We start from the raw sequence: 20,157 nt of genomic DNA, 5'->3' as shown, positions 1-20,157 counted from the left end.
AAGGCAACCTGTCTCTCAAGAAGGGGGATCTTTTTAAAAAGTTGTAGAGTTTTTCAGCTAGCTTTATTTTCTTGCAGCCTTCTCTTTGAGTACTTAGTACCTTGCCGCCCAGATTCTCTGGGTCCCCCACCTGTGTCCACGTAAAGAAGAGACTTCCTTCAGGACCCATCTATCCCTCACCAAAATGGGGCTCTGCCCCTGGCTACACTTCCCAATTCTAGAGCCATGTAATGCCACAGGAAAAGCTATATGTAGACAATCTGCATCCTGAGATGGCCATCAAAATCTTGTGGGAATTCAGGCTCCTTCAAGATGGCACCCAGAGCCCATGTCAGAGGACATTTTAGTCCAATATTGGCCTCCCTCCAGTGCTTGTAGTAAAGCAGGGTTCATGGGACTACTCTGTTTACTCTGGAAGAAAAGAGAAAATCATTTAGCAATCATAAGATTGCTGTATCACTTCCCAGTACAACTAACCTTGACATGGAGAGATGCCATCACCCCTTGGTTATCAGCAGAGGACACCACTCCTGTCTATATACACAGTACCATTGTGTGACTATACTTAGAGAGCCTGGGCAAAATAATGGAGACACAACTCGGATATTGATGGTGGTCAGTTATTGTAGTGTTTGGATCACTGAGGTGCCAATTCAATACCACGGACATTTTTTAGGCTTTTTTGTGCCATTAGACAACTCTCCTGTAACTGTGCATCCATACCTGTGTAGCACTGCCCCTTAGGGACTACCAATGAACTTGGATCCCCCACACGTGCACAGCCAGGCTCACCAAATCTTCACAAACATCCTGAGTCAGAGAACAGTCTGTGACTTTGTTCTCTGTTATGTATTGAGGATTAACCACTTGCCGACCAAATGCCATCGTTATACGGCGGCAAAATGTCACGATCCCACAAATCGCCATAGGTGTACATCGACTCCTCCAAGAAACCGTAGCAGGCGCGAGTGGCCACCCACGCTCGTGGGAACGAGAGCCAGAATGGGTGTCTGTCAATGTAAACAGACAGATTCCCGTTCTGACAGTTAGAGAGAGAATTGCTGTTCCAAGTGATCAGGAACAGCGATTTCTCTCCTCCTCCAATCAGCCCAGCCCCCATACAGTTACAAACACTACCAGTGAACACACTTAACCCCTTGATATCCCCCTAGTGTTAACCCCTTCCCTACCAGTGGCATTTATACAGTAAATCAGTCGCTATTTTTAGCAATGATCGCTGTATTAATGTCAATGGTCCCAAAAAAGTGTCTGATCTGTCTGCCGCAATGTCACAGTCCCGCTAATAATCACAGATCACCGCCATTACTAATAAAAAAAATAAAGACTAAAATGCCATAAATCTATTTCCTATTTTGTAGATGCTATAACTTTTGCGCAAACCAATCAATTTGCACTTATTGCAAATTTTTTTTACCAACAATATGTAGAAAAATACATATTGGCCTAAACTGATGAAGAAATTTGTTTTTACCATTTTTTTTTTTGTGATATTTATTATAGCAAAAAGTAAAAAAATATAGGCCTGATCATTAAGGGGGAAAATCTTACGGTCTGTAAGTGGTTAATAACTTGGATAGAGATAGGAGGTTATGGGATGCCCACTTGAGTTCAGCAACAACTTCAGGGACATCTTCCTATATACAGTCTATATACAGTCTCCTTTATTTTCCTCCTGCACACGCTTGCTCCAGCTGATTTACTGTTTAATAATCTGAAAGGCTCCTAGTCAGATTTTAGCAATACCCCTTTACAGGCAGGAATGTAGCAAAAATAGTGTGAAACAGCTATCACTTCTCTTCTGTAGCTACTGACCCCCACACCACCTCCTTAGGCACTATCAACCAACCTTGGCCTCCAGGCTGACTCCCCACACCAGTCCTCCTGACTGAATGTTCACCAGCCCACCTGGCTGACTCTCACCAGCCCACCCCGCTGACTCTCAGGAGATCTCCTAGGGAAGGATAAAGACTTGAGCACATTAGTGTCTTCGGAGAGACTAGCTACGTGCGGCAGTCTCTCCCCTTGTTAGCCCCCAGAAGTGCTGATCTACTCACTCTGTCCTCTTGTTCTCGTGCCTCCAAGAAGGACTTCCTCCCGTGTGTTATGGCAGGATTTTTCCAGCACCCGACAGCACCCGAACCCGGTCCAAGGCAGGTCACTGCACCCCTCCAGACTAGGGAGTACCCCTGTGGGCCACCGACAGCTTCCTGAGCACTGTATCTACATCTTACACCCGACTGCCCCTTCTGGCATGTCTATTCATGAGGTAAGATCTGACCCCTTACAGTCCACTCCTGGGAATTGGGCAAGGCCTCATAAATATTCAAGGCAGCTTTTCCTACCCCCCCCCCCCCACACTAATTCTAGAAGATTCTCCAACCTTCTAGACCAGGGGGAGGCACCAGAGGAGCTGTCAAGATGAGTCATTCAGTCTTGAACTTCACTGAACCTTGACCCCGATTCCATGGCTCAGACTGTGAATTCTACCTCTGAGCCAAGCTAGAATTCACCTATTCTAAACTCTAACACACCCTGTACTATTTCTAGCACACACTAGGTCAGGGTCTCAAACTGGCGGCCCTCCAGCTGTTGTGAATTTACAAGTCCCATAATGCCTCTGCCTGTGGGAGTCATGCTTGTAACTGTCAGCCTTGCAATGCTTCATGGGACTTTTGCAACAGCTGGAGGGCCGCAAGTTTGAGACCCCTGCACTAGAGTGTGCTACACCTGTCTGTATGAATAAGGTGTCATAATTGCCTCTCTTTGAAGATGGTGTAAGTTCATATATTACACATGGGGGGAGAATTACTAAAACTGGTGTGCGCAGAATCTGATGCAGCTGTGCATAGCAACCAATCAGCTTCTAATTTCAGCTTGTTCAAATAAGCTTTGACAATAAAACCTGGAAGCTGAGTAGTTACTAGGCATGGCTTTTAGCAAAGCTCCCCCATGTTGCCAATGTGCTTAAGACTGTTCCCCATGTTATTAAAAAAAAATCTAAAATTAAATATTTTCATAATTTCTCGAGTCGAACTTGTCAGCATATTTGGAACTGAGTTAGTGCCTTGTGGTTTGCTTCGCAAACTCGCATGATAAAGTGCCGATGGACATAACGGTAATTGGCAGTCAACCTAATGACTCTCTCTTGCAGATGTGTTTGTAACTGTGATTTCACTACTTCAAAGTTGGATCATTTTTTACAGACTTGTCTATTATTTTGTCCACCCTTGTACCTTGCTGAGAGGGAGGGGAGAAAGATCAATGACATCCTAAATCACATGAGAAGGGTCTAAACTAGAGTTAGAGCCATCACAATTAAAGCAGAACTGCACTGTAGCTAAGTACCACACACCAGAACTACTATTTTTTCCCTTTATAAAAATTCAAACCAAACCCCCCCTTCCGTCCACCCATGTCTCCATGCTTTATTTTGCTGAGAAATGACTTTGAAAAACACCCCTTTCACATTTCTGGCCATCTTGAGTAAGGACAGATGATTCATGTACCATTTACTCTCTGGAATCCATCTGCCCTTAACTCAGGCATGCAGGCAGGGGTGTGCTTTAATGAGAAAGGCCTCCCTCCCCTACTCTATAGAAAAAAAAATGCCCATAAAGACTCCTGGGATATATAACTTCATTTTGGCATAGGCCAGAAACCAGGAAGGACCGATGTCACTGGTGATGTATGACACTGCTCAGTGTCTCCTAGTCACCAGCTGGGAATCTCTGTACCCCCCCCAACCCACCCGGGGATGTCTACTTACTCCACTTCTTTGACACTGACAGAGAAACCTTCAGAAATTGCTAAAACAAATCCCTTAACATCTACCGAGGGGCCCCTTAGGGGCTGCAGGTTCCAGATTTTGTGTCACATGGCTTTTCCCTCCCAGATCTAAACTGTCCCCCCCAAAGCTCCCTGACCACCCCTTCCACCCTGCATGCTATGCCCGGCTGCTGAGCTCCTTTCCCATTACAGCACTCTATACTGTCCCTCCTCCGCAGGGCTGAAATCACATTCCTTTACAACACAGCCAGTCAGACATGATCTGCACAGGATGTATTTACCTACTGTTACTATACTGCTGTTCCGACCAGAGAATTTCACGGGCCAGAGGGGCAACATAAAAGCCAGATACACCCTGTGAAGGCTGATAGACTGTGTGTAAAGGAATATGATTGCAGCCCTGTGTAGTGTGGGGGGGGGGGGGGGGGGAGCTGTATACATTGCTGGGGTTGGGAAAGGAGCTCTGCCAAGTGACCTGCCAGGGGTATACTCTGATTCTCCAGCGGTGATCCCTGTTTTCTGATGTAAAGCAGAACTCTGGGAACTCAAAGCTCTTAAGCCATTTTGAGTATCTTGGCGTGTGGTGGATGTATCTGCACACACATTGGAAGTAGTTGAGGGGGTAGGGGGCCCAGGTCAACTTTTGCATCGGGCCCACAAGCTACGACTCTGTCTACATGCCTAACTAAATTAGCAGCATGGAAGGGTCGGAGACAGCCCTTTTCCACCCAATACAAGAGAAAGGCAATACCTACGGTACATATTTCATTAAAAAGCTGAACAAGAAATGCCAGAGGGGCAGGCATTAAAGTGGACCTGTTGCTTTGCCTTACATGAGCCAAGGGCAGGTACACTTTAAATGGCTTTCATGCCAGAACATGATTTCATACTGTTTTCACTTGCCCGGCTCTGTACAGTGTTTCATTGTTGTGTTCTGATAGAAGAATTAGCCACACTTCGCAGTCAGAACTCTTCATTCTCCTCTACACAACTGTCAAAAGATCTATGACATCCTCCACAATGGATATTGACTTGGTGCCTGTAGCAGTTGTCACACAATCACTCACGGCTGCTGCCATTAGCAGAATAGGAGTGCGTCTCTGTCAACGTTTATTACAACAAAGCTCAAGGACCTTTCCAGACTCCCACGGGAGTATTAAATGTCAAGCACTAATTTATAATTAAAAGGATGCAATGTTCCTCTTCGAAAGCCATTTGGGATTCTATGGCGCTCAAGCCGTTATGGAACTACAAATCCCATTTAGATTGCTGTTACGAGCTGGGACTTTTTGGCCCATCAGGTGTTGGGAGCTGCTGTTCATTTTTTCGAGTTGTTTAGCAGGATAGCTTGGAGGTTTAATGTGAACCTTTCTGTTCCCCAAGCAAGGTACACACAGTGATACTTTCCACAGAGTAGTACTCTCAATCATCTCTTTTAGATGCGCTCCTTCTTTCCTTTACAGGAAATGTTAGAAGCAAGATGATGGTGGGGAATATCTGGGATCCTGTGGGGGAAGACACAGAGCAGCTCAGTTCCTGGACTTTTTGGTCCTGCCAACCCAGTGGCGCTATAAAAAATTGGGAAGGCTGAGATTCTAAAACCTGGTTCGAGTCCTTTTGAGCCCATTGGTAGGGTCTGTTACCGATTGCGGTTGGAGGTACTGCTGGGCCGAAGGCACCAGGACTTTTGGAGGCATCCAAGCCATGGAATATACCATTATGATGGACTCTCACCTCATATAGGTATGTCTAGGCAGCCACACTACAGTAGTTAATTTAGGGAAAATAAAGTTGTTCATATTGAAATGTCATGCTATAACCTTCTCTGTAAAGTTATGTTACCTGTTTCAAGCCTGGTCTGAAGTCATTCAAGGGGTGCATGTAGGTTTTGGCATATCTTATGCCGCGTACACACGACCAGACTTATGTCTGACAGACTTTCGAAGGAGTTCTGCCGGAGTTCTGACAGAGTTCTGACGGACTTTCCGAATGAGCGGACTTGGCCACACACAATCACACCAAACTCAGACGGATTGCAACGTGATGACGTACGACTGTACTCGAATAAGGAAGTTCATAGCCAGTAGCCAATAGCTGCCCTAGCGTTGGTTTTAGTCCGTCGGAATAGCATACACACGAGCGAATTTTTCGGTAGGAACTGGGTCCGGCAGAGTTCTGGCGGAAAAATTTGAAGCATGTTCCATTTCTAAAGTCTGTCAGACTTTTGCGAATCAAAAGTCCGTTGCAGCCCACACACGATCGAATAGTCTGCCGGAATCATTCCGTCAGACTTTGGATGTTGAAAAGTCTGCTCGTGTGTACGGGGCTTAAGTCTCTAAGTCTCGTATCTGAGTCAGGGTCTGTAAAACTCTATGGGATATGAAGCTCTGCAACAAAAAGGCTTACGAAGCAAGGAAACCAAAAAGTACAGCTGTTGCTAAAGATTACCAAGCAATGGTATATAAGCTACAAACAGAGCAACCAGTCGTGAGGCATGGTACCTGGTATAGCTGGCAAGCCCTCCACTAGTGAGGGGATCGTTGTTCTGGCTCCCTCCCTAGCAGTTGATATGTGATAGCAACCGTATCCCAACCCACGTTATGGGGATCTATGGCCTGGTCATGAGGTACGGGAAGTGTAGGAATTAAAAGAGAAGTATGGGAATTTTTTTTCCCCTATATTCATACTTACCTAGGTTAATGCAGCATCAGACCAATGCTGCATCTGTCCCCCGCTGTCTCTGCGCTGAAAACCGAGCCATCGAGCACCACTGATGGCTTGGTTCTCTCAGCTCCCTGAGCAGAGAGCTGCTACCTGTCAGTCAGCAGCTCTCCTACTCTGCTCTTCCATGTTCATTTGAGTGCTGACCTGTGAAGGGGCAGGGAACGGCCATCTCAGCATCTCAGGGGCTCGCTGAGAGGCTGAGACAGATATCAATCCAGGCACCTGGTGGATCCAGACTTCCAGAGTCAGGATGACACAGTGCCTGAACTGATCTGTGTGACGTCAGCAGAGAGGAGACTTCAGACCACTCTCTGCTGAAAATAGGTCACGGGAGTGCAAAACGAATTGCACTTCTGTGACCCATAAGAGAAGTCCAGACAAACAAGCTCAGGCTGGACTTCTCCTTTAATAAGTGCATAGCGGGACACCATTCTGTTACGGGCACAGGCTTAGCACATCCCTCCTAATGCAACATCTGCCAAGTTACAGTGTGTAGTGACATGGGATAAGACACTTTTCACAGAAACGCTGTATGTTATTTACGGCACACAGGGCTTATCTTTATGTTGGGGAACTGCCTTAATGTTTGGCTGTTCACATGACGGCAGTCTCCGCCTGGTCCCGGCATTGATGAGGTACCCCCACGTGCATGGAGGAGTAGGCCCCTTTCACACGAGTCGTTTATAAGCTGAATAGTTTATATCTAGCAGCCATTTAAAAAAAAAAAAAGGTTTCTCTTTTAATTTAGATCATATATGTCATTCTTTCTCCTGAAGAACTTGATTCTCCCAAATGAGTCAAGGGCTAGTCCCACCCCAGTCAGATACATTATAAGTACTAACTTCTAATTTACTGTGATCTCTACTAGCTTCTGAGTCCAGTGTCAAGTACAGGGTTGCCAACCACCAGTACATTTTCTGACAGTTTGTAAAAATCTTTGATTTTTTTTTACAACTGTCAGTAAATATAAGGGGCTGATAATTTCATGCTGTGTTGACTTTTTAAGTGTAAGTCAAGCAAATTGCTTTGTTATAGGTATTGTCAGTGTTTCCATATCATGTTTATACTGTTCAAATATTCACTGTGTTAGTTTTCAATAGGAGTTCTGCCATTTCTCAGGTTGGCAGTAAAAAATGTGCTCTGCCAGTAAATTTTCCATGTTTTGTCAGTAAAAAATGCTGCGGAAGGTTGGCAACCCTGGTCGAGTGGCTGTCCTGTGACATTGTGAATATAAGAAGTCTCTCACTCTGCATGAGCACCATTCAGAGATCACTTTGCATTTTTCAATGAGCACCTTTGCATTCTCTGATTCGACAAGGTGGAGAGGCTGGGCAGTGATTTCACATTCCCCACCAATCAGAGAATGCTTTGCAAACACTGAAAAAATGCAAAGCATTCTCTGAATGGCGCCTTTCAGTGTTCTCAATGCAGCAGGGCAGTCGCTCAGCACAGGACTGGAAAGCTAGAGGAGATCACTGGAGTAGCGTCTACTAGAGTGGTTTCCAGCTTATAGAAGCATCCTACAGATATGGTATATGCATAGTCACTTTGGTCCAAGCTGGACCAACGCTACTGTGTAAAAATATCCATATCTCAAATTCTTCTTTAAATTAGGGCTGTGAAAATGAAAGATTAATTCCTCGATTAATCGTTAATTTTTTTGATCGCTCAAATTTTTTTAGATCGATCAAAATTCTCCACCGACTTCCCGGGTCTTCAGGGAGTTCCGCCGGAGATACGATGACGTCACTGGACTCCTCCCCCCTTCCCCAAGTGCCTCCGTCTGCTAACAAAGGGAAGGGGGGAGGAGTCTGGTGACGTTGAAGTTTCTGATTGAACGTAACATGTACGGGGGAGGAGCTACGCATGACGCAACCCGCTGCTGCCCTACAGAACTAACACGATTGTCGGCTTTGCATGCTGTGTTTGAACACAAAAATTAAATCTTATACTTAAGCGGGGAGATCTTAGATCTTTTCTTTCTACCCATGACCTGAGATTGTGAGAGAAGTTTATGGTCCGTGTTATCCCTTTTTATACCCGCAAGCATGACCACCTGTTTGCACAGGAGTCCATGCCATAAGGTGAGAGGGATTAGTTAGACCGGAGGTGGGGGGATTGTCACGCTACTGTGGGAAAAAAAAATGACTTACGTCAGTGCTACAGTTTGAATTTAAAACGTATTTGTGTGAACTGTGACGTTAAGTCATGGATTTTGGAAACTAACTAGTGTTGGGTGATTGTATATGGTGTATACCACATTTACCACTGACTTATGCAGAGTTGCAATGCAAGGAGATCAGCTAAAAGTAGTTGGATCTGTATGTGCGTTATAATTAATCGAAATTAGTCGATTAATCGATTTAAAAAATCGATTAATCGAACACAAAATTTTTAATCAGTAACAGCCCTACGTTAAATATATTATTTGTAAGTAGCTGTCTCAAGACTCTCAAGGTTCCATCTTCAACATCTGGAAAGTAAACTTTCTGCGCTTCAAGTACTTCTTTTTTAGTTCCAGCTATACAATGAAAACATCTGTGGTACCAGTGAGGTCTCAACGTCAGAGCAGCTGATAAGGAAAACAGACAATATAACTTAAACTAAAAGACAAGTACCTGCAGATGTAATCACCCTTGCAGGCATCCAGCGGGGTCAGGCAATTTGGCTTCTCTTTTGACTCATAGGAACATGCTGGGACAATGGTTTGTCTTCTACGTTCGGCACAAGCTGTGTCTTCGCATGGACAGAAGAGCAGTTCATTGGTGTACTCTGCAGGAACCCGGTCAAAGAACTTCCTCAAGGCCTTGTGGCACTTAGAGCGATTGCAAGCATCATTCCGTGTGGTGGTGCGTATACACAATCCGACATACTCCGTCCGTAGTTTCTGGCATGTGGCATCTACATTACAGGCTTTGGCGGCATCAAGGCAACGGTTCACTTGTGTGACCTCATTCTCAGAACCTAGAAAAGATGTGACACTTATAAGCTGATGTGGATTTGAACAGAAACACATTAAAGCAGTGGTATTAGATACAATTTAGTATATGTAGGTTGCTCTACCTTCTGTTTTTCTTTCTTTTTTTTTTCTTGTGAAAATCTCAATATATATATATATATAAAAAAAAAAACAATGGTACATCTTTATAAAAAAACATTATGCAGTAGTAATTTGTATTTGTAGAAAAATAAGATAGAAAGTAAGGGGGGGGGTTCAAAATTTTACAGCTACCACCAAAAATTTTCTACCAGGGACAACTCTTCCAGCAACAACTTTTTTAAAAGTTGGATATTCCCTCATTCTAAGGAAATTTCCTCTCACTCATTTTTCTGTCTCTTGGACAGATAGCAAAGGTAAACCCGCACCCATTAAGTACCTTCTCCAGTCTAACTTAAGCAAAGGAAAAAGTTTCATTTTAACTTTTTTTAGTTTTGGATAGAGTGATGAGGAGATTGAATCCTCCATCAGGTTTTTACTACTGTTTGGGTCACCCCTAGGGAGATTTATTCTCTCCATTTGTCCTGGTGACCTTCGTAACCGTTACTTAAATTGTAAAAAAAATCAAAAGTTTCGATTTTTCGGCAAAACAGAAATTTTGAAGTATTTAAAAGGAGATACAGTACTTTTACCTGTTGACAACTGTCCTAGACATGATTTTCTTTCACTTCCTGATGTATCATGAGGACAGGAAGTGAACGCTCTCAAAAAGTTGGATTTATAGAGATACTACAAACCAGTTAGTTAACATAAGTATATCACACGCCAAATATGGAGCAGCAGGGATTGTGAGACTAGCAACCAATTCAGACTAGTCTGAGATATTGTCTTCTCTGTTGCTACCTATGGTTGTGAAAGTTGAGAGTGGTAAAAATGCAGACAGAAAGAAAATGTATGTATTTGAGCCACGGTGGTAAAGAAGGACCCTGTGTAATCCATGTACAGCAAACATAAACAAACAAGGAAATAATGGATAGCATAATTATGGTTTTACTGGATGACAAAACTACAAAACTAAGGACCAGCTATGAGACAAAAAGCAAAGGTAGAGCTGCTAAACTTCCAAAAGTCCAAAATTATGCTTAATGATGTTATCCAATACAGGTCCTCTAAGCCCCTGTACACACGGTCGGAGATTTCCACAACCAAATCCGTCGGATTTTGTCCGTCACTGTTGCATACACACGGTCGGACTAAGTTGTTGAAAAATCCGATCTTTCAGAACGTGATGACGTAATTTCGTTACGATGGGACTAGATTCCGGCTAGTAGCCAATAGCTTTGATGTAGGAATTTGATCTGAGCATGCGTGGCACTTGGTCCGATCAAAATTCTCTACACATGATCGGATTACGTCCGACCTGCCCAGTTGGTCGGGAAATATTTCCAACATGTTGGAAAATTGGGTCCGACGGAGATTCGGATGGAATCAGTCCGATGCATACCACACACAGTCGGATTATCTGACGTCACGGTCCGATAAGACGCATTCCGACGGATTCTCCGACCGTGTGTACGCGGCATTACATGTTTCAGTCCATTAGCAGCTTAGCCATAGAGTCACGGACTGTTTGGTGCCAGCATTCTTCGGTTTTCAGTTACCTTTAGGCTGTGGTAGATCAGGAGATTCACATCATGGATGTGCTACCGGCAAATCTGAAGCAACTGCGTGATACTATCATGTCAATATGGACCAAAATCTCAGAGGAATGTTTGGAGGGTTTCCCAAAACCCTTGTTGAGAAAGACTGCTCTAAGCAGTATGGAGGGTGCGATAAATAGATAGATAGATAGATAGATAGATAGATAGATAGATAGATAGATAGATAGATAGATAGATAGATACTGTGTATAGAAAAATAGGGAGATAGCGATACAGAAATAGATTCAATAAACAGAAATATAATAAGATAATCTAGATAGATAGACCGACAGATACATACTGCACATTGAGATAACTTTAGATAGTTTGGTTGTCTTTGCTTTTCTGGAGCATTAGACGTTATAATGTTAGAGCCCACACAGGCACAATTCCGATGTGTAATGTTGCATGTTAAAGTCATTAAAGAGCCACAGTCTCAGCATGTTGGGAAGTCTAGCTGTAGCATGGAACAATTCTGATTTTCACATGAAATCTAATCATTTATGTCTCCTGCGAATCCTTTCCTTGAGCAAGCCCCAAGAAGCGGGGACAGCTGGTCACTTAATATCTTCATCCATCATCCAGAGAGTTTCTTAGTACCTGCTCTTCCATGTGTTGCCTGAAAGGCAGTGTTCGCAGTGCATAAATCTCCCGCCTCTTGCGTAACAGTGTTGCACATGAGGCTCCCAACATCCTCTGGGGCCCGGGCAGCATAATTGAAGGCAGGTGTTACATAGACAAGTGCTACAAGGATCTTGGCTGACTTTGTATGTTAAGGTTGATCTCATACCGATGTTTGCTTCTCCGGCTCGTTGGGTGGTTTGCCGATCTCTCTGGAGGCCACGTGCCAGAATCGTTCTGGACTCCGACTTCTTTGGATTTATTGGGCTCCCTTCCTGTCAGAGCTGCTCTGTCTCTTCCAGCAGACGATGATATTCCACATGAACAAAATGAAATGTCATTATTCATCTGCCAGGCCTTGTCCAAGAACAGCTCGGAAAACTTATGCTTAACTCCAGCAGAATTATATCTAACGCTGGGAGTAGTGTTTGCTCCTTATAATGTATAGACTGGACAGAAATGTGCATAAAGTCCTTTTAGACAGGAAAAGAGGAATAGAAAGGATAGATATTTCTTAGTGAGACTGGTAGGTGGATTTTATGTGATGAAGACTTATGCCGCGTACACACGAGTGGACTGTATGGCGTACTTAGTCCGTCAAAACACATTTCAACGGACAATCCGCTCGTGTGTGGGCTTCAGCTGACTTTTTCAGCGTGCAGTCCGGCGTACTAAGTATTTCGGTTTTTTTGAAATTCTGTCCGTCGTACTTTGGTTTCAGCGGACAGTACGGTCGTCAGTATGCTAGTTGGACGGACTAAGAATGGCGCATGCCCAGAAAGGATTTACACGGCGGAAGGGTGCTTTGCTGTGTCTTGGACTTCCTATTTCTAGTCCCGTCGTACGTGCTGTACACGTCATCGCGCAAGCTTTCGACGGACTGTTTGTGCATCCGTGTGTGGTCAAGTCCGTTCAGTGGAAAGTACGACGGACTGTCCGTCGGATCGTATGACGAACTAAGTATGCCATACAGTCCGCTCGTGTGTACGCGGCATTAAAGTGGTATTAAACCAAAAAAGTATAATATATTGCAGCTTACTAGTCCTTAGATATGGTGGCTACATTTGTTTTGTTTTTTTACATGCTATTTTTCCTTGGTGATCCAGCCAGTTACAAGCTTCCTGTCCCAGGATGTCTCCTCTCTGCATGAAGGAGAAATGCAGACACTTTTGGGCAGCAGCATTGTCAATCTGGGGGTGGGGGTGGGGGGTAGTGTTAGATGTGCTAGCAAATTTAGATGGATTTGGATAAGAAATTAAAGCAGAGCACCAGCCAACTCTTTTTAAGCAGCTACGGCACCATTTGTTCCCTGTTTGGGATAAAGGTTTTACATAAATGGATAAAATCTGACCATTGTAGCCATCTGACCATGGTTTGTCCTAACCCTGTAACTTCCAATTTTGCTGGAGAGCTTAGTCTGTTAAAGGAAGTTAAAAAATAAAAGACTTAGATCACCAGTCAAGATAAAGATCATGTCTAAGCCCTTGTACACACGGTCGGGCATTCTGATGGAAAATGTCCGATCGGACAGTGTTGTCGGATAATCCGACCGTGTGTGGGCTCCATCGGACTGTTTCTGTTGGACTATCAGACCGACAAAGTTTTAGAGCTGGGCTGTAAAATTTTCCGACAACATGATCCGATTGGACTTTGTCCGATCGCTTGTAGAGAATTCTGATCGGAAAAAGTGCCACGCATGCTCAGATCAAATTCCTAGACCAAAGCTATTGGCTACTAGCCTGAACGTAGTCCCGTCGTAACGAAATAACGTCATCACGTTCTGAACGATCGGATTTTCCGACAACTTTGTCCGACCGTGTGTATGTAACACCAGTTTCGGACAAAATTCGTCAGACAAAATCCGATGGATTTGGTTGTCGGAATGTCCGACCGTGTGTACAAGGGCTAAGGCCGCGTACACACGCGGGGACTGTTCGCCCAACTTTGTCCGTCAAACAGTTTTGGCAAACAGTCCGCTCAAAATTAGCATGGACGGACATGGCCACACACGACGAACGAACAGTTTGCTGAAACCGTGCGCGATGACGTGAACGGCACGTACGACGGGACGAAAAATACGACGTCCTATACACTGCATTATAACTTTCGGCGTGTAAATCCTTTCTGAGCATGCGCGGAACTTAGTTTGACGAACAAGCCTACACACGGGCGGACTGTTCGCTCAAACAAGGTTTCAGCGGACAGTTTTACGGAATTTCCGAAAAACCTTGTTCGTCAAACTGTCCGCTGAAACTGTCCGCTGAAAGCCCACACACGAGCGGACTGTCCGCCCAAACACTGTTCAGCGGACAAAGTTGGGCGAACAGTCCGCGCGTGTGTACGCGGCCTTAGAATTGGTAAGCTGAAATATAATACATTTTTGTTTTTGGATTTAATACCACTTTAAGTTGAAATGTCTGTACTGCCAACGTAGGCCATGGTGGCACATAGCCAAGTATACATTGTGTTGTTGACATCCCTGAGTAAAAATTTAAAGTTTCCTGAATCCTGACTACCCGTGCAATCTCATTTCCGAGTGCATTCAGATTTTGTGTATTTTTGTATTATTATATAATATATGCCTATTGTGCATTATTATATACGGTCCCCCAGGCAGCGTGGGCTGCAATCCCAACCTGTAATCTGGAGCTGTCCCATGAATTATCTCTTCTCTATCACAAGACGTTCTCAGTCTTATGGGGATAAATGACGCCCAGAATCACTCAACCCAGAAGACTAGAACTAGGGTTGCCACCTCATCCCTTTAAAACTGAACACATATTAACTACACAGGTTCTGGGGTTAATTTAATGCAGGTAAGGCATTCAATGAATTTAATGACCACTTTAATCAGCCACAGAATCTCTGTAATTAATATGTGTTCAGTTCTAAAGGGATGAGGTGGATACCCTACTGAGGATATACTGTGAGGGCAAGACGTCATGGGTCCATTACATGTGCAGACCAAATCCGTGCCACTGCAGAGGAAGGCAAAGACTGGAAAAGAGGTTAAAATGGTCCTGCAGCATCATGTGAGACAAGATGAACTGAGCTTCAAGCAGGCCATGCTTTTTCCTGCGGATCTAGACATTGGATCTGGGTAACCCAGAGCAGAGGGAGAAAATCCGGGGTGCCATCTTACTTTGTTAATGGGATACCAGCCGCGTGATTGGGGTCACTGGAGGCTAAGGTTGCCACCTCATCCCTATAAAACCAAACGCATATTAATAACACAGGTTTTGGGGTTAATTTAATGGAGATAAGACACTAAATTAATTAAATTAATTAAATTACCACCTTAATCAGCCACAGAACCTGTGTACTTAATGTATTCTGTTTAAAAGGGATGAGGTGGAAACCCTACTGGAGGCCCATGACTGGGAAAATAGATTTTTAATGTGTACAATTTGAGTGTTTACCCAATGCAACACAGCATCACAGCCAAGGCTAGTTATCTTCTTGCCCCATCAGGCCGAATGTCTTGTGCAGCCAATGCTCTATGTGTAATTATTTATCTACATATCTGTCTGGAGGCAAGGCCTCCATTGGATCAGGTAGCTCCGAGAACCATCCCAGAGGAAGAACAATGGAACGTTCTGTGTGCTGTGCACAGTGGAAAGTGTATAGAAAGCCCGCAGTAATGCTGTGCATTATTAACCCAGCGTGCACCCTTAGGACAGTGACCAGATGCTTGATGTTATTGCTTCACTATTCCTTAATCTGCTCTAAAGTTTGCCTCCAAATTATATTGCTGAGTCTGTGCCTTCCTATGAGGATAATGTCATTACATTTCAGCTGACATACTGAGAGACTATCACCATGCTCCCATTGTTTAACCCTCAGTACCAAGGAGTCTCTTTACCATGGCTACAAATGAATAGAGCCCACAGGTAAAAGGGGCACCGGGGAACATTTATGGAAGAGTTTGAGATATGGGGCCACAGTACATCAGGCGAAAGGTTCACACTGGTTATCCACTAGATAGAATAGTAGATGGATTAATAGATACATGTTTTCACTAGACAGATGAGAGAAAAAAAATATAGATAGATAGATAGATAGATAGATAGATAGATAGATAGATAGATAGATAGATAGATAGATAGATAGATAACAAGGTGATTAAGAAGTGAATAAACTGCAGTAATCCATAATAACTAATCAGGCTGGTAGTAGGCTTATCTCTGCACATTGAGCATCATTCTTTTTTTTGCTCTAGGATAGATAGATAGATAGATAGATAGATAGATAGATAGATAGATAGATAGATAGATAGATAGATAGATTAAAGTTACCAGAGTTTCAAAATTAAATCCAGGGACACACTCGACTGACCATGTTAAGGACACACAGAGCGGAGAGCTAAGGAGTATAACGCAGGTGGTCAAACAGTATAGCTAGCTTCTGTGTTCTTAACCTATACCGGCCCCCTTTCCCATAATGTAAGCAGGCCTACTGGTACTCAGTTGCCCCCAGGTCTTATGCACAATGCTATAGTGCCTGGCCACCATGTCGGGGCAGACGCAAACTGAGCAAAGCAAACAGGTACTTGCGTTTGGCAGAAAAGCAAAGTGGTTCAATGACAGTCCAGGTACAAGTTGGGCAAGGTTCAGAATAGTCAGGATCCAATCCATAGTCAAATGGCAGGCAGAGAAAAGAATAAAAAAAACAGACAGATGTCAGAGAGTAATCGATATCTGACATGAGGTCACAACTAGGGGAATCCAAACAGCAGAGCAGGACAGACAGACAGAGAGCTTGCACTTATTACACATGCGATCCCATGCAGGAGACTGCAAGCTTGGCTGGCTTAAATCAGGTTTGGTCTCCACCCAGAGCACATCCATCACCTTGCAGGTGGACAGGCAGAGAGAATATATCACAACCAAAACTAGGATGCTGGAATAAGACCAGCAGCTGCCAAAGAACAGGAGGGTTTACACGCTCCTGACAGTAACGCACTGAATGTAGATGTCAGAGGTAAGTGATCCACGAGTGCAGAGGTCAGAGGTAAGTGATCCACCGAGTGCAGAGGTCAGAGGTAAGTGATCCACCGAGTGCAGAGGTAAGTGATGCACCGTGTGCAGAGGTCAGAGGTAAGCGATCCACTGAATGCAGAGGTCAGGAGTAAGTATTACATGGAGAGCAGAAGTCAGGAGTAACACTAGCAGTGGTATTTTCGGAATCATATTATCCACCAGTGGAGTGGGAATCTTTCTCCATGCTCCTCATCCCTGGCATGTCCCAGGGCTGCGAGACACTGCAGAGTAAACATTATACTGTGCAGGTGCCTCGGCCTCTCCGATATGGATCTGATGGACTCCATAGCTCGGAGATGTAAAAGGAAAGGCAGCATATATGTGCCACACATGCGCAATTGCCTACATAGGCCAGCAGCACCATTTTGGGGTAGCCAAGGCACCTGTGATATTTATAATTCACTGCCTCATGGCCAAGGACACGCCAAGTCCTCAAAACAGGGACTGTCCTGAGAAAACAGATGAATTGCAAACAGGTAGATGGATAGACTCCTAGCATTCCCTAGGAATGAGGCAAGATAACAGCACTGTCATTATTCTTTGCACTGTGTACTGAGCCTGCCTTTCCCTCTCTCTTCTATCCAGGCTGACTGGTTAGATACGGAGTCAGATGAAGGCTGATTTCAGACACATCTCCTCATGTGGAATCCAGATGTCTGTAATGCTATGAAGCTGCAGCGATCACTGATCCGCTAGGACCTCTTCAGTCTTCCGTTAGCTCTTGATTGAGAAACATGGTATGATCCATCTCATTGACCACAATATTAGCTTTACATAGGAAAGGCCGCCATGACTGCGCCATTAATCATGATCAAAGGGTCTGTTTTACACAGCCGAATATGATCCAGGAAAATAGCGGGTTTATAATGAGAAAAATAGCTTTCTCTACAATCTGTCTCTCCGCTCTGTAGTAGGCTGCTATGATGAGAATATGAATCTTATTCTGAGGGGGCTAAATACACATATTACAATGTGATTGTACAATCTCTTTTAGGCTGCATTCACACTAGTCTACCGTGTTTGATTTATTTAAATTCAGATACATTTATTTTTTGGAATAAACATATTTTATGATTCCCAGATCCAGTTTTGTGCTGAACTACTTCCAGTCCGGGGCCTTGACATCTGTAGTGACTCAAGCCCAGCGTGATGCAACCTTAAAGCATACCTAACCCTCTCCAAAACCGGCCCCCCCATTAACAGACGACCAGACTAAATTTGGAGTAAATGGCCATCCGGCCTTAATTTATTAACAAAATATATAAATATAAACTTTCCGGAAATAACTTTAATAACTGTAAAAAACATTCCAACATTTGTAATGGGTCATGGGTAATTAGTATACCAAAACATACCGGTCACTGTGCACTACATCCGTAACCTTTTACCTCTTGACCTCCAGACGGAATCCCCTGTCTCGGAGGCTATACCCAAACCAGCGCAGTGACCTACCCCTTTTTAACCCTTCCAGGTTAACCCCTTGTAACCAGGAAGTACCATCCAACCACCCCCATCCCATGGATGGGTACAACATATTTCCTACCTGAGCCACTTAACCTCTTCTACTGACCCCAAATAACTGCCCACCCCAGTAACCTTGACCTGAAAAAACCCCACTACAGCAAGGGAGAGTGGGTGGGAATCTCTTCCTCCTCCGCTCACCGACTGCTGACTTCCGCTCTGCTTCCCGGCGATGTTAGGCTCCACCCCCAAGCCCCGCCTAACTGGTCTATCTTAAAGCGACCACTGTTATTACTAAAAACGGTGACTGTGCAGTCCCAGCACATGTCATGCCGTCCCTCCGCCTGCAGCTGCCAGCTCCGTGGACTCTCTTTTCTGGCATTTTTTGTTCACATGCATCAGTCAGAATTTTTTGCTAGAAAATTACTTAGAACGCCCAAACATTATATATATATTTTTTAAAGCAGAAGCCCTAGAGAATTGGTGGGTTATGCATTTTTTTTATGTCACACGGTATTTGCGCAGTGGTTTTTCAAACACATCTTTTGGGGAAAAATAAACTTTTTTGCATGTTAATGCAAAAAAAAAAACAATACATAGCAAATTTTTTTGTAAAATATAAAAGTTACGCCGAGTAAATAAATACCAAACATGTCACGCTATAAAATAGCGCACGCCCGTGCAACGGCGACAAACAACGAAAATTTTACTATCCATAGGCTATGCTTTAAAAACCTTTAAGGTTTAACACTTTTAATTTACAGAGGGGGTCTGGTGCTCGAATTACTTGCCATGATCGGATAGTTGCAAAGATACCTCACATGTGTGGGACGATGGCTGTTTGCGTGTGTGCGGGACCAAAGCACGCATTGGCCTTTGCGCACAAGCACAGGAGGACAGGGTTACTTTGTTAATTTTTTTCTATTTCTACACTGTTGCTTTATTTTAAAAATTTGTATCACTTCTATTGCTGTCACAAGGAATGTAAACATCCTTGTGACAGCAATAGGCATGTGGCAGGTATTCTTTATGGAGGAATCAGAGGTCAATAAAACCCCAAATTCATCCTCTGCACATAAAAGCATTCAAAACACCAAGAGCTGTGTTTTTGAATGCTTTTTTTTTTTTTTTTTTTTTTTAAAGGTGCAGTTTCTGAGTAAACCGGAAGTTATATCACATCATCGCTTCCCAGTTTTGCTCGTCTGTCTGGTCAGCCAGTGTGGACATGCTGGCTGATTGCTGGGGTCTCCTGGTGGGATGGGAGAGCTCAAGAGAGCTGGGGAAGGCAGCAGATGGGGGGGGGGGGGGGATGTCCCATTCCGCTGCTGGCACAGTGGTGTAGCGGGTAGCACTCTCACCTAGCAGTAAAAAGGGTCACTGGTTCAAATCCCAAACACAACACAACACTACCTGCCTGGAGTTTGCATGTTCTCCCTGTGCCTACGTGGGTTTCCTCCGGGTACTCTGGTTTGCTCCCACACTACAAAGACATGCAGGTAGGTTAATTGGCTTCTGTCCAAAAAAATTGGCCCAGTATATGAATGGGGACCTTGGATTGTGGGCTCCTTGAGGATAGGGACTGATGTGAGTGTGCAATGTACAGGGATAGGGACAATTGTAGACACTCTGAATCATGGGCGTCCGCAGAACTTTTTCCAAGGGGGGGCATCATTTCAAGGCCACTCATGCTCCGCCCCTTTTCAACAATCTCATGAAAATCTTTACACTGGTAATACATGTGTTATATAACAGATAATTCATCTTCACTTTGTATTGGAAGTTACTCTGACTGTGTTCCATGCCCATATAGCCTAGAGAATGTACATCTTTTTACATTGCAATACAACTGTTGTGGCCATATTTTGAT

At 44.1% G+C, this 20,157-nt stretch overlaps 1 protein-coding gene across 1 annotated transcript in view; it reads right to left on the bottom strand.

Moving 5' to 3' along the window:
- Window positions 1–20,157, bottom strand: part of GFRA4 (GDNF family receptor alpha 4) — a 667,916-nt gene that overhangs the window by 41,076 nt on the left and 606,683 nt on the right. Inside the window, exon 5 of the mRNA XM_077478032.1 lies at window positions 9,150–9,495. Within this exon, the coding sequence (XP_077334158.1) occupies window positions 9,150–9,495 (346 nt within the window). The remainder of the gene's footprint in view (window positions 1–9,149; window positions 9,496–20,157) is intronic.

Source organism: Lithobates pipiens, unplaced genomic scaffold (assembly GCF_037356315.1).
Source record: "Lithobates pipiens isolate NorthernLeopardFrog02 unplaced genomic scaffold, aLitPip1_a1.2 Scaffold_13, whole genome shotgun sequence".
Lineage (NCBI taxonomy): Eukaryota > Metazoa > Chordata > Amphibia > Anura > Ranidae > Lithobates > Lithobates pipiens.
This window is presented reverse-complemented; position numbering and strand designations above follow the sequence as displayed.